Raw genomic sequence first — 24,866 nt, 5'->3', positions numbered from 1 at the left:
GAGAGACGCATCTTCCGACTCGCGTCACTTTTTCTCTGTTCATGTTCCTCGAATAATTTTCGTGCACGCAGGACGCGGTAATTATTCTACGCGAAAATAAAAAAAATCGTGATAACTAATTAACTTTTTCTCTTCTGACTCAAAATGGCGTTTATTTTAAGGGAAACAATATTTTCTTTAATTATTTTTCTATTTTCACGAACAATTTACAAAAATCGATAATCTTTGATATTATTAGATCACGGACGATTTCGCTCAAACGGATTAACTTATAATTAATGATTTTTAATTAGTCAATGAATTTAACTGGTAAAATCGCTCACAGCAAAATTTCCAGTATGTATATGTTGTTGTCTTGATATTTAATTTTTCTTTTTAGTGTCAGAAAATAAAACTTTAACGTTTCCACGTTAACAAAATGCTACACGTATTATTTGATAAGTTAATTGCCTTAATTAAGTTATAATAAGAAATTTGTTCTAATTTTATCTTTTTAATGCAGTTTAATGACTCGATATATGTAAAAGTCATTAAATGTTTTTCAAATGTTAACTAATGCATATGAGGAGAGGTCAAGGATCGCCCTTTTTCAATCAAGCGCAATTACGCTAATTTTCAGTACGAGACCAATTATGTGCTTTCGTCCGTGAATTCGTATGCCTCTACGATTACGTCAGGTCGCAATTTTAGCGCAAAAGGAGTCTTCGGGATCTTCGGGCAATTCGGGTAATTTAATTAATACAACTTTATTTTTTGACTGCTGTCCTTTTCTTTTCGATTTTATAAACAGCATTCATAAAGAGAATTTTATTATAATCAATATATGTATATAGTATACAATTTTATTACAGCCTGCGTTATAAAAGAGGACAGTAGACTTGGAATTGGCGGAATTGGCTAATGAACGCTAGCGTACCCTGGCGTACCCTAACCTCAAAGGTTGACGCCAACGCTTCGTGGGCGTCCGCCTCTGCCGAATAATGAAGCTTTATTTGCGTGTTTGTTAACTTCGTAATGACGCGAGAGCTCATCGAGCCGTGATGACCCGCATGTAAGTCCGTCATCGGAAATCGCCGTTCCAGCATGATCAGAATATCCCGAGCTGTCAAACGCTCGACGCAGGAGCTCGACGCCGGGACGTTGTGAGAATACAGAATAAATAAGATGAGACCGCGTAGCGTGCCATAATAATGCGCCTCCGATTCGTCAGGGCGGTCCTGGTTCTCGCGCTGTTAGGCAACATCATCGTCTGGCACAGGATATGGCGGCTGTTCGCGGCGCAAAACACCCTGGGCCTGCTGACGCCGAGCGTCGCGACGAACGAGCCCCCGCAGAAGTTCCACCGGCGTCTGGCCCGCCTGGTCACCATCGTCATCAGGCAGTTCGAGAACTTCGAAAACGATGTGGCATCCATGGTGGAGTCAGTTTTGAATTCCTTCCCAGAGATACCCGTCTTGATAATCTGCGATGAACTGCCGTACCCGCCGCTGGAGCTGGACTTTACCAACGAGAGTATGAGGAATGTCAAGCTGATCAGCTTACGGCCCGAATTCAATAAGTCTTTCGAGGAGAGAAATCCGCTCTTCTACATACGTACCAAATTTGTTCTGTTCTTACCGGACGCAACAAGATTGTCCACTAAGCAAGTTATACAGGTAAACACTTTTTGTTGCGATATGAGAAGATATGTTTTATCTCGCACAACAAGATATTTTCAGGATTTGATTCATTAATCTCTTTGATGTATACCTTGCAGGAGACTGTCTCGCAAGTGTCAAATTTAGGGATAGTTATTGTACCAGTGGGAAAGATAGTTCTACACTGTCTTGAATTAGATTTAAAAGTGAGAGAATGGAGTTTGAGGATAGCGCGAATTACGGGAACAGTATGTGATAGTGTAACGGGCAAACACGTAACTATGCTTGAGGCAAAAATTTTGAGAAGGCTGTCAGATCCATTCCTGCTGCCCTTTACGGATGCATTGTACATTCAGACAACAGCTATTGGTGCAAAGGTAATTCAGTTTATTTAATTTAAGATATTTATTACTTTTTATTTTATTTCCCTTGTAAATATAAATTATTGATCCATTGCCTCTCTGATATAGTTCTGGCAATGATATAGTTCTGTTATTTACTTATAATTGGATTTATAAAATTAAATATGATTGTGCAGACATTATATTTACACGAGAGAGGATATATTTTGTGATTAGTTTGTGAATATTTTATTTTACAGTTTTGTGTTTTTGTGTCAGTGATCATTAGCATATAAATTTATGTTTAAATTTTTTGTGTTTAAATCTTTTAATTTGGTAAGTACTTTCTACCCATTGTGTGGTTCCTTTAAGAATTATTATTATTTTTCTTTTTCTATGTCAGGAAAAGATTCAAATTGTTTATTGTAAAATAAAAATGTTCAATTACACAGATGTTTCTTGTAATATGTGTTGTTAGATACATATACTGAAAAGCTACCAGTTCAACGAGGGAAAACCATTGTACAGAAACCAACAAGCACAAGCCAAGATGCAGCAATTGTATCGCACGCGAGAGCGATTGATGTTCGAGAAATTGGGGATAAAGAAGGTTACAAGGGCTTCTGGCTCTGTGGAGTGGTACGGTTGTTCGCGGGAAACCGCGAGATGTTTCGGCTCAGTAATAAACGGTATACCGTCATATCTCTACCAGCATCGATACACGCCGCCTTGTTGTTTGGCCGGATTGAGAAAAGTCGCTCACCACGTTATTGACAAACTGGAGGAGGTCGGCATACGGTTCTGGTTAGAGGGTCAGTCGCTGTTGGGAGCGATGAGACACGGCGATATTCTACCGTGGGATCACGAGGTACAAATCGGATTGAACGGAGACGATCTGGCGAGATCGCCGTGGCTGGTCAGGGCCAGAAGCAAGCCGGTCGTCGACGATGACGGCTTCATTTGGGAGAAGGCGACGGAGGGCGAGTTCTTCAAGGTACAGTACTCCCGGGTCAACCGTTTGCATGTGAATCTACTACCATTCTACACGCGCAATGGATCCATGACAAAGGACGCGTGGTTCCTGAAAAACCGGGACTTCCCAGAGCACTTTCTTCATCCGATGTCGAGCATCGAGTTCGCTGGTAGACAAGTGCCATGTCCAAATAATATTAGAGACTTCCTAGAGCTTAAATATTTTAAGGGAGTAATAGAGAATCCAGAGTTACCTGGTAGATTTGTCTTTGATTAGTCCGTTTCCAATTAATTGAGATTATTCACGGTAGCGTATTGTTGCTTGATTTTACGCAGAAATCGGTGCTTCAAGAGTTAAGCCGCGTTTATCGCTATCAGATTAATATCTATACCGAAACATTACGCATGTATCTAACGATACTAGGAATTATCTATGCATGACGACATTAATATTTAAATAAAAATTACAATTTGTCTTTGATCTAAGGAGAAGATTTGTAAACATTTCTATTTGTCTTATTCAGACCCTACTTCAATAAGAAATAATGACAAATAATTGTTATCAAATGTTATCTTTATATCTTTCAACAATTCGGCTTGGAATAGTAAAAGTCACAAACTTCCTTCTTGCATGAATTGACCTGTTAATACATTGTGCCAAATAAACTTAGTGTTTTTAACTAGATTTACAGATTTAGATGTTGATACATCTTTCAATACATTTTCATTATATATAACTTTTTACTAGATTTGTTTATTAGTGGGTACAATAGTACTAGGGTACATTGTATTAGAGATTTAAATATTTAAGATTAAGAATCCTATATATAAAAAAAAAGACAGATCTGATCTCATAATATTTTAAAAATATTTTATTTGAGATAGACGCATTCAATGATATATCTTGGATTATAAAATGTGAAAAATATTTCATAAATATTTATATAGTAGGAATTTGATTGTTCAAGTTTTGCAATCAAAAATCGCAATTTTAAAGAGAACGGGAGAAAGCACTCAAAATAAAAGTTATGTCTGTCGTATTACGTTTAAAAAGTTGTGTAAATAATATAATATTTTATCTAAATTATTTTTTAATTTAAATCAATCTATTTAGTTTTGCTGTATTAAGCAGTGAGTGCTGAATTATTTTATTTGTTACAACAATGTTTTTCGGCAATAAAAGTTCAGGTACATAAACTACTTCGTAGAACTGTTTGATCTCTCTATTGCATAATAATAGTGCCAATTTATTTGTAAAAATATAGATATGTATATGTATCCGTCTGTTATAGCAAATATTAATAAAGCACTGTTGTTTACAAAAAGTTGAAATCCGTGTTCTTGTTTGATCAATTTTAAGTGACTGTTCGTATGTCTTTAGGTGGAATCAATACCGGAGGCTCTCGCACAAAGCTGAGCAATTTTTCTAATTTCATAGATTCTAATTCCGTATGCGACAAGTGTAGTTGCTTCTTCGTCGGTTTCACCTTTATTCGTAAATTTGGAGACAGTTTCAGTGTATTCACGGTACCTCTGCAAAATTAAATATTGAATAAATGAATTACAAATTACTTGAAATAGATTTTTAAAACTATGTATGTTTTTTTAAATTAAATAGATAATATTACTCACTTGTCATCGCCAACTATTATAAACGGCAATGTGTTATTAAAAGCTAATCGGGTCAGTTTGCTTTTTCGTTTACTGACAACCTGTTGACTGCAGATCGGCCTGTATTTATTAACATTCAAATCAAATACTGTAACTTTGCCATCGTTTGATACGCAAGCTAGCACCGTGGAGCTGTACGGTGCCCATTGAACATCCCCAATCGGAACACCCAAATCGAACATGAACAACGGCTCCCTGTGTGCAAAGTATCACTGTAATGAGACTTGTGCAATTATTGGAAATGTAACTTACGGTCTTTCATCTTCCCAGATCTTGATTCGCCAATCTCCTGAACAGCTGGCAAAAATGCTGGAATTGTACTTGTTGAAGACTATCCGATACACCGGCATAGTGTGTGCTTCATGATATGTCCTCATGTAAATACTGCTGTACGCTGTATTGCATTTGTACATGGTACCCTCCTCTGTGCCCACCAGGAAAACATTCTGATCGGCGGGATGAAATGCGATGCACGTTCCACATCCTGGAAACGATTTGTATAGTCACGAGACTCTAGTTTCCTTTTAGTACCTATTTGACTGTCGTCACCTTTCAGCGTAATCATCGTGCCATCTGGTCCCGGTATAGGTGGTCGGTTCAGGAATAATGTCATAACGGTGGTAAGGCCGAGATCGTTCTGATTTAACACCCAGTGATTTATTTTACCATCGATACTGACGCTAAAGAACGCCAGGTTTCCTTCCTCCGTATCAGGTGCCCAACGAATCTGTAATCAGTATTTGTTTTTTAAAATTTTTGTTAAAAGTGTCTCGTAGGAATGTTCAGTTATGAAGTATTAGATCTAAAAGATTCAACAGACCTCCCATACTAACCCTCCATGCTTCTGCACAACGTCGTTGCTTTTATATTGTGGTGTGGATGGTGGTAACATTACGTTATAAACCGCCACTGCTCCGTCCATGGTACCTTTATTATTAATTAATTAATTAATTAATTAATGTTAACATACAGCAATATATTACAGCAATGACATAACAATCATTTCAGAAACTAGACGAACTAATGCAAATATTTCATCGAAATTTTCAGTGAAAATATTTACACTTCTAAATATCTATGTCATGCATTTAAATACTTGGGATGGTATTATTTCACACCAATAACTAAAAGATGAGGATGTTGGGCGTTAAAATCTAGGCACATCACGGGAGATTCTGTCGGACAAATCCATTCTGGATACGATGGATTCTTCAAGCTGAATAAACACACCGTGCCGTTTGTTATTTGACTGTTAAATGACACTAGAATACATTAAATTCTCATTTACAGCTTGAACATTATAAAAATTAAAATATGCATATTCTACTAACGTGATCCAAAGGCGACTGCAAAAAGATCGTAATATCTGCTGTTAAAGCACATGTCTGTGATGTCATGTTTCTTAGTCTTTTCATAACAAAATTTCCACAGAGGTAATAAAGAGCCTTCGCCTTCCTTGAATTCATCGCTCGGATCGTCCCAATATCTATAATCTAACAACAATTGAAGAAATATATACTTGAGATTGAGATTTCATTGAAGAAAAGATCAGAAACCTACCTTGTGATATATCATCGAAAATGTTTTGGTTCACCATTCGCTCCAACGTTTTTGCAGCTTGTAGCATTTTGTTTGTCATTGCTGAAGATTCCATTTGGGCTTTTTTCTTCACATCTTCTTTCTTTGGTTGTGTCACCGGTACTTTTTTTTCCTTTTCCTTCTCGCGTTGTTGTTGAGCGTAGTCTTCCTGCCAGTAGAATAAAAGAGTTGAAACTTGTATAATATTTCTCCACGTATATGTCTCTCAAACAAGAACAATAAATATGATATTTTGCATAGTAACATGCTAAATATAATACGAGATGAAGCATTTATAATGCTCTGCCAGAAATAAAACAATTTAATTAATAATTAGAAGAGATCTTTTGTACCTGATACTCGTCAAAGATAGTCCATTGAAGGACATTGGCATTGAAAGTTGCGGTAGGTGGAGGTATAGTTTGTGTACTCATGTCCTGCAAAAGGTGTATATTTGATTTATTTTCTATATCTGAACAAAAATTTTTAAATATATTTGGTATATAGAAAAAAATATAATATACATGCCCTCATAGGATTATCATATGTCAACGCTGCTCTCTCACAGAAGTTGAATTGATTAGGTATTTTCTTGGGCTTTATCTTTTCTACTTCATCTTCCTCAGGTTCTGGCTCGGCTTCCAGCTCGTGTTCACGTTCAGCCTCGGCTAGCGCTTCCACCGTTTTATCTATTTCATCTACTGTTCTTATGGAATATGCAATTTATATTTTTATTTAAAAAATATACGAGAATATAGAATATCAAATGTGATTTATCAAGTCTTATATAAATATTAATATTTTCTATACCTACCTTCTTCCTCTTCTTCATATTCTGCTTCTTCTTCCGTTTTATCACGCTTTAATTTCTCATCTGTTGCCTCCTCTTGATCTTCAGCTGCATGATAATCATATAATTATTTTATATATATTAATTATCGCAATAAATAAAGAAACCTTACTAATTGTTCCTCCTGCCAATTGCACTTTGCCTTCTTCTGAGTCTTTGTACAATATAGTGCCAGTTATATCCAGAAGAGTTACTAAATGCGGTGGAGGAGGTAATCTTATAAATTCACGTAATTTCCATGACCATTCGACTAAGGAGTCTGGTACCCTAGTATTATGTATAGTTAACACTCTGGCAAATTCCTCTTGTAATTCCTGAGGCAATAATTACAGAGTATAGTATTATCCAACAAAAAATTAATAGAGACATTAAACATACTGCTTCCGTTAACTGCAGTTGATCTTCTGGTCGCAGCAAAATCCTTCCTCGCATCCAGTCCATATCACCAGCACCCAAATCTTGTCGTGATACGTAACTCTTTGCTAAAGATAAATGCTGGAAAATTTTTATCTTTTAGTTTTCTCTAATATGACGAGTTATTTCTTTTATTTATAATGATATAACGACGAATATATGTACCTCTTTACTTATTTCTGACACTTTGGAGGGCATCTTTTTGGGTATTGTCGGTGCCATTGTTCCTTTGTGTTTAAAAATATACTAAAGTAATCTCAACAGTCTCTGGCAATTGATAAACTGATTTCTGGCACTATTCTGTTTGTTCTGAACAATGTTGATCTATTTTATAACTCAACAATATTATTTTTCAATAATTTGTAATACATTATAATAAAATATATAAAGATATAACAGATAGAAATCTCAAACACTCTTTTCTCATCATTCAACACTGAGAAGTCTGTTACAGTTTCCTAGGATACGCCAGCCAGACCTTGAATCTTGATAGCAATATCAATATTGTCAATCTGTAATTAATTGATATATCTATTTGTGATAAGATTTTAATTTGAAGTAATGTTCCCATGCCCTAATTTTCAGATATATCCAATTTCTCTTTACTTGACAATATATGAGTAAATTTATAATTTATAATTGATTTATTTAATATTTATATATATATATATGCATGTGTATATGGGTCTAACAACAGACGTGGCATATGAGAATCAAACGTTGGCAAAGTTGCCAAGGATGTAAAACGTCCAAAATTTGTATAATTCTGTTCGTACGCAATATTCTGATCGATGTCACGCTAGTTTTTTTGTTTTTCGACGCTGGGACAAGCATGCTTTCCTCTTTGGGGTTATTCTACGAAGAAAATCAATAATGGACTATACCACGTAATGTTAGCACTCCAACAAGTTGTAGAGCGATTATTGCATAGAATTGTACGAATATAATTGGTTAGAATTTGTAAAACAATAGTTTATACAATTCTCGTGACAGGGAGTGACATATATACGTCATTAAGTTATGAAAATCCCAAAATAATACATAAGAACTGTGACATATGTACTCAACCTCTTCATTGTTTGCTCGAATACCAGTATTTTGTTAATTACAGTGGTGTTACTAATTGTAACGTGTGTTTTATATTTGTGACACTTCTGTTTTCATATTGATCCTTTTACGTTTGGCCAGTTATAAAGCAAAATAAATAATGCAAATGTTTCTTTTTGTTTCAGATCAATTAAGAGAAGACAAGCTTCTATATTTCTAAATGTGTTGAATCATGGAAGATAGCGGTATTGATAGTGATCCTAAAGCTGTTAACCACGTTGAGGATGAAAGACTCTTCTTGGTAAATATCTTGGTAAACATTATATTAACAGATGAAATGCTTGTCATTAGACTCAACTAATAGAGGCATATATGGTTATGAGACTATAATATATAATTGTGAAATATATAAATAATAATTTATATACAAGATAAAAATTGTTTAGCGGTATAAATATGTCTTAATCCTTTTTGTAGGGCAGCGATAGCAGTTGTAGCAGTAACCACACACAGGTTTCTCAACGGAATACAACGAAACAGCTGCAAAAGAAACTTGGTACGGAAACAATCTTTTATCTTCTCATCTCTCGTTTTATTTCAACATTGTTGCTACAATAATTAATGTGACTTATATGATTGCTTTGTTGCAATTATATATGCAGTAATATCGTTCTGTAGAGACACGTATCGAACAAGCGAAACGAATCCAACGCAACTCAGATTACATAAAGCTTCCAAAATATGACAATGAAAATGCAAGCAGCACCAGTTCCGGATTGATATCAATTCAAAGATTGCCTATACCACATAAAAATAAGGAACATCTTCCTCTAGTCGAATACTGGCATAGCGATAGTGAAAGGTATTAAACAATAATATGCGTAAAGAATTGCCAGATGATATTAACACGTTGTATTATATTTTAAATTTGATTTTTGATCTGTCATACATATTATTTTTATTAATTAAATATAGTGAAATATATATTAATTATTATATCATATTTGATAAAGAAAATGTCTGTATGTGATCAAGTTTAATCGATATATTCCACTTGCTATGTGATTAGTGGGGATGAAATGACTCTCTTTCCGGCGAAATCTAAGGATTCCTCAAAGCACAAACAAGATCTCACAGACACGTTCAGCATCGGGGAATTAAGCGACGAAAGCGAGGACTCTTTGAATCTGGATCCAGCGCAACCACCACGTCCCTTCATGCGAACTTACGTACCTACTGGGTGTTGCCATTGCCACATATTATAATGTAATATAGTTTGCACACTGGACTGAGATCGCTTTAAATCGATCGATTATTATTTAAGTATCAATATGCCATTGAAAACATATTTACATATTATAAACTTTTACCAAGTTATGTTTTCTTCAAGTTTATTTTGAGTTACGAAATCAATTTATTGTATCACATTGAATCATATATTGTTTACGGAGAAACACGTGCTTAATTATTAAAATTATTTTATTAAACTGCTGTCTAATAAGTTTTTTTCATCGTTATTGTTATTTAATGGATCGAGGATCGACCATCTTGTGAAGAAGCACAATTGCGACGTTCGAGCAAAAGGATTAATCGGTTCAATGAATGCAACAATTCATTGGGGACATCGCTTTCTTCTTCGTGACCGAAGCAATTATTGTTAAGGATATTATTCAAACGGAGTTTCTCAACGTTCACTAGCCATTGGTAACATTCGCAATACCTATTTTGCATGATATCACAGCAGGTAATATTCGTTAGGTTTTATTATGCAGCGTATTGCTCAAGTGCATTTCGATTGAATTGGCAAATTAATGAAGGAAGCATCAACTTAATTTATTCTCTATTTTCAATTAAATAAGTAATAAGATTTTACACGAGGTAATAACTTCAATCAAGGAAATAAATTGTAAGAAATATTCACGTATATTCAGAATTATTCGTTTAGATAAATGCTCTTTTTTATTCTTGTTTATTAAATAATCGTAAACAATTTATTTAACCATAATTTTTTTTCTATATGAACAAGAACGACAGTGTTTTTGTAAAACTGTTTTTTTAAATGTATTTTTTACTAGAATATAATAAAGGAATATATCAAAAACATTTTATATGAACGAGAGTCTAACACACAAAAATATTTATTTCTTAAATATTATAATATATTAGAAAGCCATTAATAGAACAGAAACACAAGTTGCTTGGCGATTTTTAGTTGCACGAGATATACTTTTTTCTTTCGTAAATTCGTTCCCTTTGATTATCCTGTACAATGCTGCATTACGAAAGAGCACGAAAAAGACTGATACAAGTGGATTTTGAAAGATCGCCAACATACAAGGCGGAATTATAAGTTTGTCGTGCGTTACACTTTTATTAGATTGCAATGTACGTGAGAGGGATTTGTGGCGCATCGAACGGACGCTTGGTCGCGAGTGTAATACAGGAAGACATTCCGTGTACGAGGACAAGAAAAAATAACCGTAATTGAGCGTTATAATTGAATGCGGACGGGCAACCGATATTTTTCTACAATCCTGAAAATTATACGGAGACGTTCTTCGGCAATCTCATTGCTAAATATCGATGCGACCTTGTGGATTTCCAAACTACAGGAAATTACTAGTTCAACGAAGATCTTCAAGTAATTGAAGAGTTCCTTTGTTGCAGATTAAGTAATTCTTGGTAAAGGGTCATTACTTCATTTTATTCTAAAGGCTAACAAAAAGCAATAGTCTCTCTTTGCATCTCTCTTTGTACAACACACGTTTATATGTTTAATAATGCAATTTTAATTTAAAAAAATTCGTTATTCTTACTTTTGTAAATTTAAATTTCAGATACTGACGTAAAATATCATAGAAGAAATTTCACACGGTCCGCGTGTACTAATTCAAGAGAATAGAAAGAAAGTCTTGTTTCTCTCGGTGGCCCTTAAAAACTTGGCGTTCTAAAGGCACGCCTAAGCGCGCCGTTGCGTAAATCATAGCTTTTCGCGTGTATAAAATCGCCGGGCGAGCGAAACAATGCCGCGCACGCTTAAGAGAACTTTTCTAGGCACGCACAATGTGCGCCAGATCGTACCGGTGAGATACTGCGTGCGGAGAATACCGGGAGGATGCCGCTCTAAAACGTGCCCGAACGCGCTCCGTTACGGAACCCCGAGAGAAACGGCCTTTTTCCGCTGCTTGATCTCGATCGTGGTATGAAACGCGCATTGCGTATGCATTTCTTCCAGTCGTAGGAGTCGAGCAGCTCCCTTGGGTGAAGAATGCTGGTGGAACTTTTTCAGCCGCTCGTCGGAATTAAAAATTTTTCCTTCGTTGAGCTTCGAATGGGTATATTACTTCATCAACGCGAAAATCCGAGGGATCTCTTATCTTTATTACTTTTGATTACGTTGTTATTTGTTTAAAGATTTGATTTATCACATTTATACTAGGCGTTACGAAATTTCTGCTTGATATTAATTTATTATATACCGAATATTTTTTATTATGAAATTTCCCATCAAGTTTGTTAATATTTTTAAAACAATTTGTACAAAAATGTGAAAGAATATGCAAGTGATTCAAGTGTATTCTTACGTATTTACTGTTTATAAATATCTACGTTTTGTAACGAGATTTTTATATAATTTTCATGGTTAAATTACTCTTTTTGCATATACATATAATAATGAAATCGGAATTAATACAGAGCTATTGTCTTTTCTTTGAAATAAGTAAAGACTACACATAAAATAAAACTAATTATTCTAATTCTCGATCATTGTTATGATCTACATATTCTAAGATATTATTGTAAAATTATTGCCATGTTTCTTTTAAATGTTATCGCCGACTGCACATGATATATAATGGATATTTTTCCCTTCAAAGGACTCCTTTTGATCGTAAACGTGAACACGAAAATGCAGTGTCGTGCTGGTAGCGCGATAGCGTTCTAATTAATGGCCCGTGTATCTGAAATTTATTCCACCTTCCCGCGGTATTCCGGCGAACTCGATTTTTAATTAAGCCTCTCGACAAGCGTACGCGCATTAACAAACCGCGTCGGTTCGGCTCGCCACGTGAATAAACGTTTGTTGCGTTAAATTCTCGTATCTCCGCGAGACGCATGATGCATCGCGTATGAATATTTAGCCGCACGTATATGCGTTCTCGTATATTACGCGTGTCTACGCAGTGGCCCAAGGCATTCCGGGGCCTTCCCTTCCTGGTTGAATGCAAGATTAATTTATTCCTCGCGAGGTACTCCCGACAAAAAACCGCGATAAAAATTTCTCGGTGACGTTTTTCGGGCGCTTAAATATTTTGTGCGCGTCTCTCTGTTGAAGCAACATGTGAAATCGGCTGGACTACCTGTTTACGATATTCCTGTTATCTCTTGTCGCCTAACTAGGATTTTATTAATTTCGTTTTCAATTTTGTAACTGAAAAACTATCGATGCTTCAATATTGCGTTATTATCTCCAGGGTGTTCCCTGGTCAAAGGGAAAGAGAACGAAAGAGAGAGAAAGAGGCGATGAAGCTGCTGGAACACCCTGTGCAACATTATGGAGGGTATGCTCGTATGCATCGTCGACGCCACCGACGCGGCTGTAAATCGAGCCAGACTTATAGCATATTTAGTAACCAATTTGATGCAATAAATTTCTTCCTCTCCTAACGAGAGCGCGGTAACCGGTAATGTGAGCGTCGCTATAATGTTCTTCCATTTATTCGCAGGCTCCGCGGAAGACGGAAGGCTAGTCGGCGACGGAAATGCGATGCTTCCTGGAGCTTCCACCCAGATGTTTATATTTATTTTCATCGCACACCCACGTGGTGAACGACGATCCCGATTTACGTTAAAATCGATCGATTCGTACGCAAACGACTTCCATGTCATTATAAAGATGATAATGACAATTCAACAACAGATCCTGTTTGAGAATCTAATTTCCGAGATAACGAATGGATCTATGATCATGAGAGTAACCCGGTGGCAATGGTCAATAAAAGTGCCAAAACCTCATGCCACCCGAGTAACTTTGTCTGCCAATTTAATTCAGAAACCAGTAGAACCGGCTTTCGTGAGAATTTGTTCTTCGCGCTCGGGAAAAAAGAAGAAACTGCGAGAAAAACGAGGGAGAGAGGAAGAGAGAGAGAGAAAGCGACAAAGACGTAAATTTACATATGATCTAAGCAAACCAAGAGCTTCAACAATCTCGCTTTTTTTTTCGAAAGCACGTTCGGCTGCGCCGAGTTCTACGGCACAAAAAGCGATTCTTTATTGTTCACAATAGATTACAACAAGTCGGATTATTTGCGGTAATTGATTAATCCCAATTTTCGAATCGAGCGAGCTCGCATCCCGAAACCGACGAGGCTCGGATAGGACTCGATTCATTACATTTTACTTATTCGCGCGTCTTCGTTGGAGCCCCGTGGTTTGTGCATTCTATATGTGTACATCGCATTACGTTGCGCATTAGATATCGCAGCAGATTATCGCGCGCGATATCGCGATATGTACGATGGCGCAGATCTGAGGCTGGCAACGAGAACGATGTCTTTTTCTTCGGGCTGACATGGCACGCGGGATATTCCGTCATATTTACGAGCGCTCGGGGAATGAATCCCCTTTTCGGGACTCGCATAAACTATGAAAACGTATTAGCGGTCGCGAATCGAAAGATTCTAAAACTAGCGCCAGATTATGCGCGATTTGTGGCGATTCTTGCTCTTTGATTTCGTAAAAAAAAAAAAAAGAAAGTTGCTGCCATTGATACGAATGATAAACGATGAATGCGAACATGCCCATTCACGCTATTTGCGAATCTCATACGAATAACGAACAGCAAATCTCAAACCTCGAATCGCGCGTAATCTAGCTCTAGCTGGTAATTTAATCACTCTTTTCTGGTATTTCATCAGAGACAACGTGGAGGCTCGCTATTTTTAGAATCTAGTTAATAAAACACTTTTAAAATAATGAAAATCTTATTTCTCGTTAATTAAAAGCTGATTTATGAGTTGTTTTCGATTGAATCTATTTGATAAAACATTTTTCCAACTTGCATATAGAGAATCGTATTTCACATTAACTAGAATTAAATTTATGAGTCGTTATCGATCGAATCTTTATAACGACGTAGCTATTTGTCAAATATCGTTTGCATTCATATCGTAAAATGATTATCGGTACTCAGTTACATTCGTAAATAATAAGAAAATGAAAGAAATTTCTCAGATTAATCTAAATAAGAAGTGCTGTAAATACTAAATACATTTTCTTTATCACTTTAGATATCAATAATGAATAATGGCACAATGAGCATTTATTACAGAGCTTATTCATTATATCTCATCAGATCTCTGCCAAGATTTCCATAAATATCACAGAAATCATTATTTGTAAATATCAACGATTCCCGCGCGCGTATTCGCGCCGTAAAAGCCGGAAGGGCGAGGGGGAGCGCGAGTGCGATTCGAGACAAACATCACACCGTTGCCGCGATCCAGGTGCATCGACCGGGCGGCGGGCGTCTTTCCTCCTCGGGATAGAAAACCACAGGCCACCTGTTCGCCTCGCGGTCGACAGAGAGAGCAAGAGCGGACAGAACAGAGAGGGAAGGAGGAAGGAAGGGAGGCCGATAAGGTAAACGCCGTAAACGCAGATTAACCGGTCCGTCCGTCGCGTTTACGGCGCGTGTCGAAAATTTTTCAAGCGAGTACAGTCCGTAAGGGAGCCGTAGAGAGACGAGATCCTTCGAAGAGGCTAAAAAAGCACAGTTTGATATAATTTAATAAGCGTGGAATTATCGCGTTGTCGTCTCTCTCAATCTATCTACAAATATGAGGAGTCGTTATCGGCTGTGGAAATAATTTGGGGCCAGTAGCGAAAGGGGATGAAGGCGCGAAATGGCGTTTCTTGAAGCGCCGCGCACTTCAGATCGCACCGCGCGGCTTCGATCGATCTGGATCGATCGACGCGCCACTACGCCAATGGACTCGTCCGCGCGCATAACGGGGCTGTCGGGGCTCGGAGCTCGAGCGGTCCGCTGCTTGCGCACTCGAAACCCATCGCGCTTCCTGCACCAACGGCTTTTTTCTCCCGACCGGGCTTAATTGAATCTCGGTAGGTATGCCCGCTTAGCGGCGAGGGAGACACATCAAGGCTGCTGCGTGAATTCCGTTTGCCGTCGCGAATCGATACCGACGCGACGCGACGCGCCGAAAAAAGGTGTTCTCGCCCGCCGCCATTTTTCGGTAACGATGCCTTCCTCCGTTCTTAATTTTATGTTTCTGGATTTTCGACATCTACACTACAATTCGATCTACATGCAAGATTTAGAAATGGTCATATTGTTAAGTATTATTCGCGTTTCGATATATCTTGAAGAGAAAGAGATCGGAAAGTTAGAAATATTGACAATCAATGTTAATTAATATTAATAATTAACTTCTTTCTTGTGCAACTGCGACTGTAATAGAGAGAAATGCTCACTTAATTCGCGTAATTTTTATCATATTCTAGCTGTATCAAAAGCGCTTAATATAGGTAGTAAGAACAATTGTGCTGGAAACATTTAATTTCTTCATATACAGATATCTGAACGATGTTGCTCTTTTATCTCTCTGTCTGATCGTTAGGCGATTTGCGACGTACGATAAAAAATGGCGTTAAGTAACATAATCGTACGTGCAACGTACGGCGAGTAGAAGCGGGAAGGGGTGCCCGCGCGCGCGGGCGAGCGGGCGAGCGGGCGAGGGTCGAAGCGGAGCGAAGTGAAAAGCGCGCGCGCGCGCGTTCCCATGAATGAAATTGGCGGCGGGTCGCCGCGGGCCGCGGGCCGCGGGGGAGACGGACTCGCGGTTTGTTCGCGCGCGCGAGTGCGCGCAACCGCTTCGGTGAACGTTCGGGAGATGTCGCGGCTCGCGTGGCGACTGGCTCGAAACACCTGACCGCGGTATAGCGTATAGCGTGGTATAGCAGTGCGGCATGGGCTGGTGTGGCGGGCGCACACTTCTTTCAAAACAGGTAGCACGCGCTACCGGCTGACAGCGCAGCGTGGCGATATTCTCCCGGTAGTCCCGGTTCTTCCTTCCTCCCTCCCGGCCCTCTCAGCCCTTGTCCGCGCGCTCGAGGTTACAACAGAGTGCGGTCACGTGATACTCCGCGATTTTTACGCGGCGCGCGCGCGGGGCTAAGTTCACATGGAGCACGGTCGCGGTGCGCGACATCGACGTTCGCGAAGTCGTTTCGAAGTCTTCGTCCTCGTTTCGAGACTCGCTCGCTCGGCCGCGAGTTTCTCCGGTAGAACGTGCCCGGGCGCAGTGAAAAACCCATAACCCATCGCGTGTCGGACTCGCGAAATTGTAGTAAAGAAAATGTGACCGCGATCGACACGACGCGCGGTGACCGCGGCGCAAAGACCGAGTGCGGAACAGTGTATTTGAACGCGCGTTCGCCGAAAAATGACGCTCGTCGGTCGGACATCGGTTAGGACAGTGTTGCTGACGTCGTTGTTCCCGATTTCAGTGGTGCTGGTGGTGCTGGTGGTGCTGGCGCGCGCCGGGGATGTGGCGACCTTGGAGTACGGCGTGGAACCCCTTCCGGCACCCAGGGAGGAGCGGCCGCGTCCGGATATAGGTGAGTCAATGAGTTTGACTCGCGTAGAATGGAGAGAAATGGAAGCCACGCACTGTCTCTTTCTCTTCATTATATTAAATCGACTCTCCAAGGCAGAGGTCCCCGCACTAGCATTCTCCGATAAGTTCTGCTGAAATTTGTGGAAACTATCTATAAGCCGCAATAATGAAATTCATATTAATCATATTATAGGCTTATCTTAGCATTTGCATTGATTTAGCTCACAATGGCTCACATCTTTCGCGATTAAACTGGCAATAAATAACTACACGCATGCATATTAATAATTTTCTAATCTGTTACTATACTTAAATATTAAATCGGGAAAAATTGCGATAAAGATAAAAAAAATATTACGTGTTTAAATAATTTTAAAATGTTCAACTGAGAAATGGAACAATTAATCACGTGAGAAGTTTGACGTGAGATTCAAAAGCAGATTTTTAATGCAAACTAGAAGTTATAGAATATATATTTTTCTAAATATCATGATATTTTTATATCTAGGATAATATTAAATAATTTTCATGCATATATATTTATTAATAAGGCAGCGATATCCGCTTTTTTGAAATTAATCTTTTCAAGTTCGATATGGATATGCTAATGATATATTATAAATTATACGTTCGAATGTTCACACTTGAGCAGGTAGATAGTCGCGAGAATCGTAGTAATATCACATTATGTTTTTCGAAATACGATCGTTATCAATTAATAATTATTATCCCGCGAAAGTATATCTCGTAATTTATGGCTCAGAGGCATATTGAAACTGTTTCAAGTATTTCGGTATTTTACTTGTTTAATCGTAAAAATCGGAGCGAAGAGACGATTTTCATTATTTCGTGATATTTAGAAGCAATATAATAGTACTTTCTTGCATCCGTATTCGCAATCCGCGTTATACATTTCACCAAGTTTATATGTAATTTGCCCATATGAATTTTGAATATAGACCGCGGAAGTAACGCGCGAGTCGGATCGTGTCCATAAAACGCAGTGTAAAATTATATAAAATAAATGGCCCATCGCGATCGATATTAAATTATAATATGAGAAACAATATTCGGCATATTTTACGGAGCACCCAGTATTTTGAAATTACAAAGTCGGCGCGAGACCTTGGCCTTGGTAAACAACACTTGTGACGTACGCGACGTGTTGACTTTAGACTAGGTCGCCGCTCGATCATTTACGCTTGATCGCTCCGTGTGTCGCCGCGTTATCTCTCGTAATATATCGATCATTTTTGTGAATAATTATCGTTCCTCGATGACACGATAAATTATTGTACCACGATTAACGTATTCACAGACATATTACGACGGTAGCTAATTTCGGAAACATATATATAATATATTTTATGTAGTTTACTCATGTGAAGTAAAAATTGAAGAGCGATAAGGGATATTAATTATAAATTACTGTTTCACTGCGACGTTTACGAGTAATAAATATTTTTTAAACGATGCTTGGAATTTGAACATATCTCACGTCGCGATTTAAGTTTTAGTGCCGATTAAGATATGATTCGTCCATCATCATTTCTTTGAATTGTAATCGCAAATTAAGACCATTTTGCCAAGCCATTTGATTAAACTATTCAATTAATAGAAAGCCGTGGTACAATAATTATTTATTAATATTTCGCATTAATGTCGCGTAATTAAATGCCATGCGGTCGTAATTAACCGTATTTCTGCAAACGTGTGACTGTGTGCACACAATGAAGAAATCTAAGAACAGGCGAAGGAAAAAGATATCTGTGAATAGAGATCGAGCGACAACTTCACTGCTGCGCATTGTATTACCACTCTTGTACCGGTAAGTTTCGCTTGTCGTCACCTTATCTCTCGATATATTTTGATCGTTCTGTGAATAATTAGGGGTTTATAACTCGAAGCTTGCGTTCGCCTTTCTTCATGGATTAAATATTGTATATAGATATAATAGTCGCAAAAGAATTAATGTCGAGAGATTTTTTTGATATATACATATGTTTCTTACAAGCACAAATAGAAGAAAGAAATATTTCTCACAGAATCACATAGTCTCTTAATTTATTTAATGAAAAAAGAAACGCGCTAGTGATGATTAATTTCATTAATTTTTATAATGCGCCAATTTTCTTCTAATCTTTCTTAGTCTGTGTTGATATTAATAATTAATATCGACACAGACACAATTTATTTCGTTCGAAACAAATTAAAACGCAATGTGAGATCTAATAATTATTTCGTCATACATTTACGTAATATTGCAAGACTTCTCACACAATCGCACGATATTTTAGGCCTCAGGTTTACGTGAATGATCGTTCCGCTTCTCAATTGACTCTAATCTCGGTTGCGATCTCTAATTAAAATGTGACTGTTGAACATTCCAAGATATGAAACTAAATTCCGTATCTTATTTAATACGGTTCTAAGTCTTATTTAATCTAATTCGAATAACATGATTAAATGAATACGATCAGTGGAGACGCGGTGCAACACGTTTCGTATATGTGTAACAAACATCTCGATACGCATACGTACGTTGCATAGGTGAACGCGCTCGTTTGCGGTGAACGGACGCGGCGCTCTCGCCATTTTATATTACAGAAGTTAGCCGCGTCTTCCTCTCTCTCTCTCTCTCTCTCTCTCTCTCTCTCTCTCTCTCTCTCTCTCTCTCTCTCTCTCTCTCTCTCTCTCTCTCTTTCGTTTCGCGGCTTTATACGGCCTATGTCATTATCCGTCATTACGGCGTTGGACAACGGCGAGAAATAGCTTCGGCCCGAGAAGGCGCATCCGCCGTGTAAAATCTTGGTCGATCGCGCCGCGGATTCGCGCGAAGGTACTCATAATACGGATTGGGCTTCATTGGGCTTGTAACGTGTTATTTCGCCTGTCATTATCTCGGTGCACTGACTTGCCTTTTTATCATCCGAGTTTTGCGAACCAAACCGAATTTTTAAATATTTTTTTAAGTGCCTCTATTTATGGTGTAATAACTATAGACGTGAGAATAAAAAACTTAAAATTAAAATTAAATGATGCAATATTAATGTTATATATGAATTAATTTATTTGTGAGTTTAATGGGCCAAGATCAATTAGTAGAAATAGTAATTATAGATATTACTCAATTAAAAAATAATTATTTTTTCGGGAGTTTTTTTTTAAATTATTATGTTTTGTAATCGTGTTTTCGAGCATCTAACATTATCTAGTAAATGGATAGGTTCACTCTTTCTCATGATATTTTCGCATTAAAGTCTTTTTGACGAGATTCTTCTTTATGTTCTTATATATTGCGCCAGTCGGGACGGTCGTCATACTGATGATACCGATGATTACTTCGATTGCGGGAGGATGATTAGGAATCCGCGCGTCTCGTGAAGGTTTTGTTTCGTGGTGAAAGTTTCTTTTTCGTGATTTTGCAGTATCAGATAGGTCGAGGAGTTTCCTGATTCCCTCAATCGTGGTCCCGTACGAAAGGGAAAGTTCTGAGCGCACCACGGATGCGCCAGGAAAGATTCGCGATTGCAGTTTCCCCGCGGCGGCGAGCGGGAAATTATCGTTCCTTCTGCCGTCCAACGTGACGGAATACTGATGAAACTGTCAGGCGAAATGAATAGCGGATGCGCGATTATTAATGCCTATATTCCTTTTTTTCCTTTCCATCATGCTCCTATTAGATATATGAGGCTAATTCGATGATGACATTAAATCGTACTCGAAATTACATAAAGGCTCGATTGTCTACTTTCTAATATTCATCATCAAATTTAGGTTGATTATTGTACATTGATATTTCCTTTAGAGAAGAGAAAGCTATAAGTGATGAAAAAAATACGATGAACCAGATAGAGATAAATAAGATACTTTGAATAGGTCGACGATAGATCAGAAACGTTCATTATTTACGTTCTATTTTTATAGCTAATACAATTTTTATGAATTTATAGATACATTATTTTTTTCATAATTATTTTTCTTGCATTTATATGCAAGTTAAATTCTTCCTTTGTGTGTATATATCGTCAGTTTATCTCACATAATATAAATAATGTTCTGGTGAGAATTTTAGTTATTCTAGATGTTAGATGAATTTTTATTCATCGATTTACTTACTTGTTATATTTTCTCATTGAAGCATTTTCATTCTCTTCAAAATATTCAATGATATTTTGTAAGACATGTATTACGCGAATGATATTGAGTTATACTACGCTGAACAAGAACAAAAAAGATTGGATTTTACTGCCCGAAATAATTAATTAAAAATAAAAATCTCATCTAATTGTAAGCGGAATATCAGTTAGTAATTTTCCGGCAAGTCACCGGTCGATATTATGCGCATTTATAATTGCGGCGGTTCTAAACAGGTTTCCGAACAGTGATGAAAAATTTATCGTTCGCGACATGGGCGCGTTTCTCGGATTACCCGAGCACGAGTCGAACTCGAACTTGAAATTGAGACCGGCTCTCATTGCCGCGAGCGTTTTTTTTATTACACTTTCACAATTGATAGAATCGCGATATATTTTTCTCAATGTTTTCATTTCTTTAGCAAACACTGAGAAATTTTACTGACCAAATTAAAGGGTGATAATGAGTTACTCGAATATTTAATGACTTTCCTCGCATTTAAATTAATATCGCTGCTAGCGATGAAGAGACTCGCTTTCTTAGCGAAAATTTTTTCTCGGTGAAAGGTGTTCCTGCATACACGGGAGAAACTTAACGAGAAAAAGTGACAACCTTGAATTTGTTTTTATCGGTCATCGTTTCGTGTTCGGGGAAGTCACTCGCTAGTCAGCAGAGCGTACACATGTGCACGAATTCAAGGGAGGCGGATCGAGACCTGGAGAGTCAGCGAGCTGATTCGCATGCCGACTATATTACGGCCGCGGATCATCCATCAACCGGATCGAAGCCAGACGAGCAAAAAGCTCGCGGACTCGTCTAAATCGATCGCTACGCGCCACACTCTCACGGTCTCGTACGTTCGTTCGTTTCAGATAACGTACGGTTCGCTTCGCGATCGCGTACGTGAGTTTCGTTGTCATTCTGCCTTTTTATTGCTAAGGGGACCGGCCCAGTACTCGAACATATAAGACCCAGTACTCGAACATATAGAAGACAATATAATATTGTATTAGTAACAATTTTTTAGTAAAAATATAAATCAAATGTTTAAAGAAAATATATAAAAAAAATATTATTTAGTTATTTTTATATTTATTTATAAAAAATAAGAGATATATGCAAATTTGTTCGGGTACTGGGTACTGTTCGAGTACTGGGCCGTTCCCCTTATTTGTGTTTTACGCATGCACGCGCCTATGGCTGAGTCTCGGTTCTCAACGGATGATGAAAATGTTGGCTTAAATAGAAGACATGACAAATGTGTTAGATCATATGAATTTATTTCTTACTTAGGGAAAAAAGATATGTATATATAATTACGAGTTTCATGAAAAATTAGGTTATTATGTTGCTGTCAATCTTATAGTATATTATAGTAATAATTGTTTTTTGTATTGAATAAAATAATTATAAACAGATTTTATTTTTTAATAAGGAATATTTAATGGATAAAAATCTGCAAATTAAATAATTTCTTTTGATGACATTACGAAATGTTTGATTTTTTATACTTTATTTAAAATGTCAATACTTTATAATAAATGTATTTTGAATTTCATCTCGCAATTATATTTGTACATGTGTAAAATTAATTTTGAATAATATTCCTCAATATTTTTTACCTAAAAAATTCTATTTAATCTGTAAAAGTTATCATTGTCTAGAGACAATTTGTCACTATGACAGGTTGAAAGACGAGATCAGCCAGAAGTGGCCCTGATTCTTATCGATATCGCGTAGAACCGGATTTTATAGTATAACATTGATGCGCCATTTAACGCGAGAGAAATATATAAATCACTTCGCAAAACTCCACCTCCACATCGGTTTCTAAAATGAGAAGTCCTCAAGGTGGTCAGCCGAGCTGATCACGGTCAACTACGTGTGCAGCGTGCAACGACACGAGGCCACCACCCCCCATTAGATTGCCATTAACGATTCCCCGTTTAATAGACCCTTACGTAATTATGCGTCGAGCCACCCACGCGCGCCGTCACGCACTGCCTCTCCTCAGGGTCTCTTGGATCGTTTCTCCACCTCGTTTTCTTCTTCGAGTCTTTGCATTTCCTCTCGAGGTAAATGCGCATACAAATATGTATGTGCATATATACGTAGTTTTCTAAGTCCATCTCACATCTTTTCGTCTGCAAACTTCCTTGAACTTTTGCTTTACCAAGCCAATTTTGCATTATCGAAGATTTAATAAGATATTTTTTATTAGCAATTTCCCCTAATTCTTAATTTTAAACAATCTTGTTTTACTCCAATGTGTTTTTGTATTTTTAGTCGTATAATATTAAAATTATATTAAAATAGAATTAAACTTCTTCTTTAGATATTGTTTTTAGTTAGAGGAACGTTTTATCCCATATGTCATAAAGTAATAAAAAGTTTATAGATGAAAGGAAGTACGGAAAACCTAGACTCTATATATTCTTTTTGTGTATATTCGTAGCAGTGTCAAGTAGAGATACTGTCGGGATTTATTGATAAAATGCAGACTACCCCCTGCCAGCGTGAATTAATTAAGACGATCGATGCTTGTCTCGATTACGCTTCGTTGCGCTATTTCACGCGAGAACAACTCACTATCTTTCTTAATATCTTTACCTGACCCTTCAGGCTCGAAATGTGACGCTGACGATCGAGCGTGAGAACACGCGCCGGTCATTGACATGAATCAAGTGGCTAATACTCATTGACTTTGTAGCAGAGCGGAAAATCAAAATTTGGAAAGTTTGTGTCATAAAGTTTACATCAAAAGCAATTAATATTTTAAACGATAAAAATAGAAATGAAGAAACAGCGACGATTTTCCAAGTTCTCTGTCAATAATATCAAATTTGAGAAAAGAGAGTTATTAATTTCATAAACTTGAATTAAACTCACAGTGTTAACGTGAGCAGTAAGAGGGCAAATCGCGAGCGACGCGATGGACGGGTGTTCCTGATAATGTCGTGGGTGATATTTTAACGGCGTGAACGGCCGATTGTTTTCTCTCTCTCTCTCTCTCTCTCTCTTTCTTGGCGGAAAGGTTAGTGCACGCTCGCCGTCGGAGATTCAGGACGTAAAGCGTGCTGAATCTCCGCCGCCTAGCTATATAGCCACAGTTATATGCTTGGCGGTATACCGCGACGCGACCGCCGCCGCGCGATATCGTGCACGGTTTGAAACGAGGGACCATACTCTGCGCGAGTTGCACGCGCGTACAATTACTTTTAGTGTTACAACCGCTCCTACGATGATGCATGTTGTACGAGCGCGGCAGCGCGAGATGGAATTGTCCCCGACACAAAAAGCCAGTTTACTCGGCCGGAATACCGCGCGCGGGGGCATTGCGATGCAACTCGGCAGCCATAAAGCAAGAATTATTAAGCGGTTCTTCTCAGAGCGGACGAGTTTGCGCTTATGTGCGGTTAACGTTCGAGAAGACAAAGGGCTCTCTTGCCCACCTCTCGACCGCTTACGCGGGTCGCGTAAAGTAGACGAAAAAATGGGCACGCCTTAGACATTGACGTGTCATAAATGAAATATCGTTCTTTACGAAATTATAATTAATTCCGTGTATTCGTAGTAATAAATC

The 24,866-nt window shown here is 37.8% G+C and overlaps 4 protein-coding genes across 9 annotated transcripts in view; 3 read left to right on the top strand and 1 right to left on the bottom strand.

Moving 5' to 3' along the window:
- The first annotated feature begins 606 nt into the window (after window positions 1–606).
- LOC139777911 (ribitol 5-phosphate transferase FKRP) lies at window positions 607–4,282 on the top strand. Of its 3 annotated transcripts, none has more exons than XM_071715596.1 (5): window positions 607–726; window positions 852–1,051; window positions 1,211–1,655; window positions 1,757–2,014; window positions 2,457–4,282. In XM_071715596.1, the coding sequence occupies exons 2-5, from the start codon at window positions 1,041–1,043 to the stop codon at window positions 3,225–3,227; spliced, it is 1,485 nt and encodes a 494-aa protein (XP_071571697.1). In that variant the 5' UTR covers window positions 607–726; window positions 852–1,040; the 3' UTR covers window positions 3,228–4,282. The 3 variants fall into 3 exon arrangements, with proteins under 3 accessions (XP_071571697.1, XP_071571695.1, XP_071571696.1); XM_071715594.1 differs by having other exon boundaries at window positions 852–1,142; XM_071715595.1 differs by having other exon boundaries at window positions 852–1,655.
- Window positions 2,850–9,997, top strand: LOC139777916 (uncharacterized). Of its 4 annotated transcripts, none has more exons than XM_071715604.1 (5): window positions 2,850–2,972; window positions 8,696–8,811; window positions 8,988–9,066; window positions 9,189–9,372; window positions 9,580–9,997. In XM_071715604.1, exons 2-5 carry the CDS (start codon window positions 8,743–8,745, stop codon window positions 9,773–9,775), a joined length of 528 nt encoding a protein of 175 aa, XP_071571705.1. In that variant the 5' UTR covers window positions 2,850–2,972; window positions 8,696–8,742; the 3' UTR covers window positions 9,776–9,997. The 4 variants fall into 4 exon arrangements, with proteins under 4 accessions (XP_071571705.1, XP_071571702.1, XP_071571704.1 ...); XM_071715601.1 differs by lacking the exon at window positions 2,850–2,972 and adding an exon at window positions 8,312–8,398; XM_071715603.1 differs by lacking the exon at window positions 2,850–2,972 and adding an exon at window positions 8,347–8,413.
- LOC139777917 (dynein intermediate chain 2, ciliary) lies at window positions 4,306–7,989 on the bottom strand. Its single transcript, XM_071715606.1, has 14 exons — window positions 7,629–7,989; window positions 7,428–7,544; window positions 7,162–7,363; window positions 7,014–7,097; window positions 6,728–6,900; window positions 6,553–6,636; window positions 6,182–6,368; window positions 5,953–6,114; window positions 5,740–5,883; window positions 5,442–5,548; window positions 5,171–5,348; window positions 4,874–5,105; window positions 4,583–4,816; window positions 4,306–4,483 (listed from the first exon to the last, which is right to left on the bottom strand). Exons 1-14 carry the CDS (start codon window positions 7,683–7,685, stop codon window positions 4,306–4,308), a joined length of 2,139 nt encoding a protein of 712 aa, XP_071571707.1. The 5' UTR covers window positions 7,686–7,989.
- A 6,488-nt stretch (window positions 9,998–16,485) lies between the features above and the next one.
- LOC139777906 (uncharacterized) overlaps window positions 16,486–24,866 on the top strand; it is a 169,527-nt gene continuing 161,146 nt past the window's right edge. Inside the window, exon 1 of the mRNA XM_071715588.1 lies at window positions 16,486–17,147. Coding sequence (XP_071571689.1) covers window positions 16,973–17,147 — 175 coding nt within the window. The 5' untranslated portion in view covers window positions 16,486–16,972. The remainder of the gene's footprint in view (window positions 17,148–24,866) is intronic.

The sequence above is a fragment of the Temnothorax nylanderi genome, unplaced genomic scaffold, assembly GCF_030848795.1.
Source record: "Temnothorax nylanderi isolate EJ_2023f unplaced genomic scaffold, tnyl_v1.0 TNYL_tig0168_pilon, whole genome shotgun sequence".
Classification (NCBI taxonomy): Eukaryota; Metazoa; Arthropoda; class Insecta; order Hymenoptera; family Formicidae; genus Temnothorax; species Temnothorax nylanderi.
The sequence above is the reverse complement of the archived record's forward strand: the minus strand, read 5'-3'. Positions and strand labels throughout refer to the sequence as shown.

Coding starts and splice junctions, on each gene's coding strand:
- LOC139777911 (XM_071715594.1), top strand. CDS start 1,084: ATGATCAGAATATCCCGAGCTGTCAAACGCTCGACGCAGGAGCTCGAC. Junction 1,143..1,210: donor GAGCTCGACGCCGGGACGTT/GTGAGAATACAG, acceptor CCGATTCGTCAG/GGCGGTCCTGGTTCTCGCGC. Junction 1,656..1,756: donor CCACTAAGCAAGTTATACAG/GTAAACACTTTT, acceptor TATACCTTGCAG/GAGACTGTCTCGCAAGTGTC.
- LOC139777917 (XM_071715606.1), bottom strand. CDS start 7,685: ATGGCACCGACAATACCCAAAAAGATGCCCTCCAAAGTGTCAGAAATA. Junction 6,369..6,552: donor CTATCTTTGACGAGTATCAG/GTACAAAAGATC, acceptor TTCTACTGGCAG/GAAGACTACGCTCAACAACA. Junction 5,349..5,441: donor ATGGAGGGTTAGTATGGGAG/GTCTGTTGAATC, acceptor TACTGATTACAG/ATTCGTTGGGCACCTGATAC.
- LOC139777916 (XM_071715604.1), top strand. CDS start 8,743: ATGGAAGATAGCGGTATTGATAGTGATCCTAAAGCTGTTAACCACGTT. Junction 8,812..8,987: donor AGGATGAAAGACTCTTCTTG/GTAAATATCTTG, acceptor TCCTTTTTGTAG/GGCAGCGATAGCAGTTGTAG. Junction 9,373..9,579: donor TGGCATAGCGATAGTGAAAG/GTATTAAACAAT, acceptor CTATGTGATTAG/TGGGGATGAAATGACTCTCT.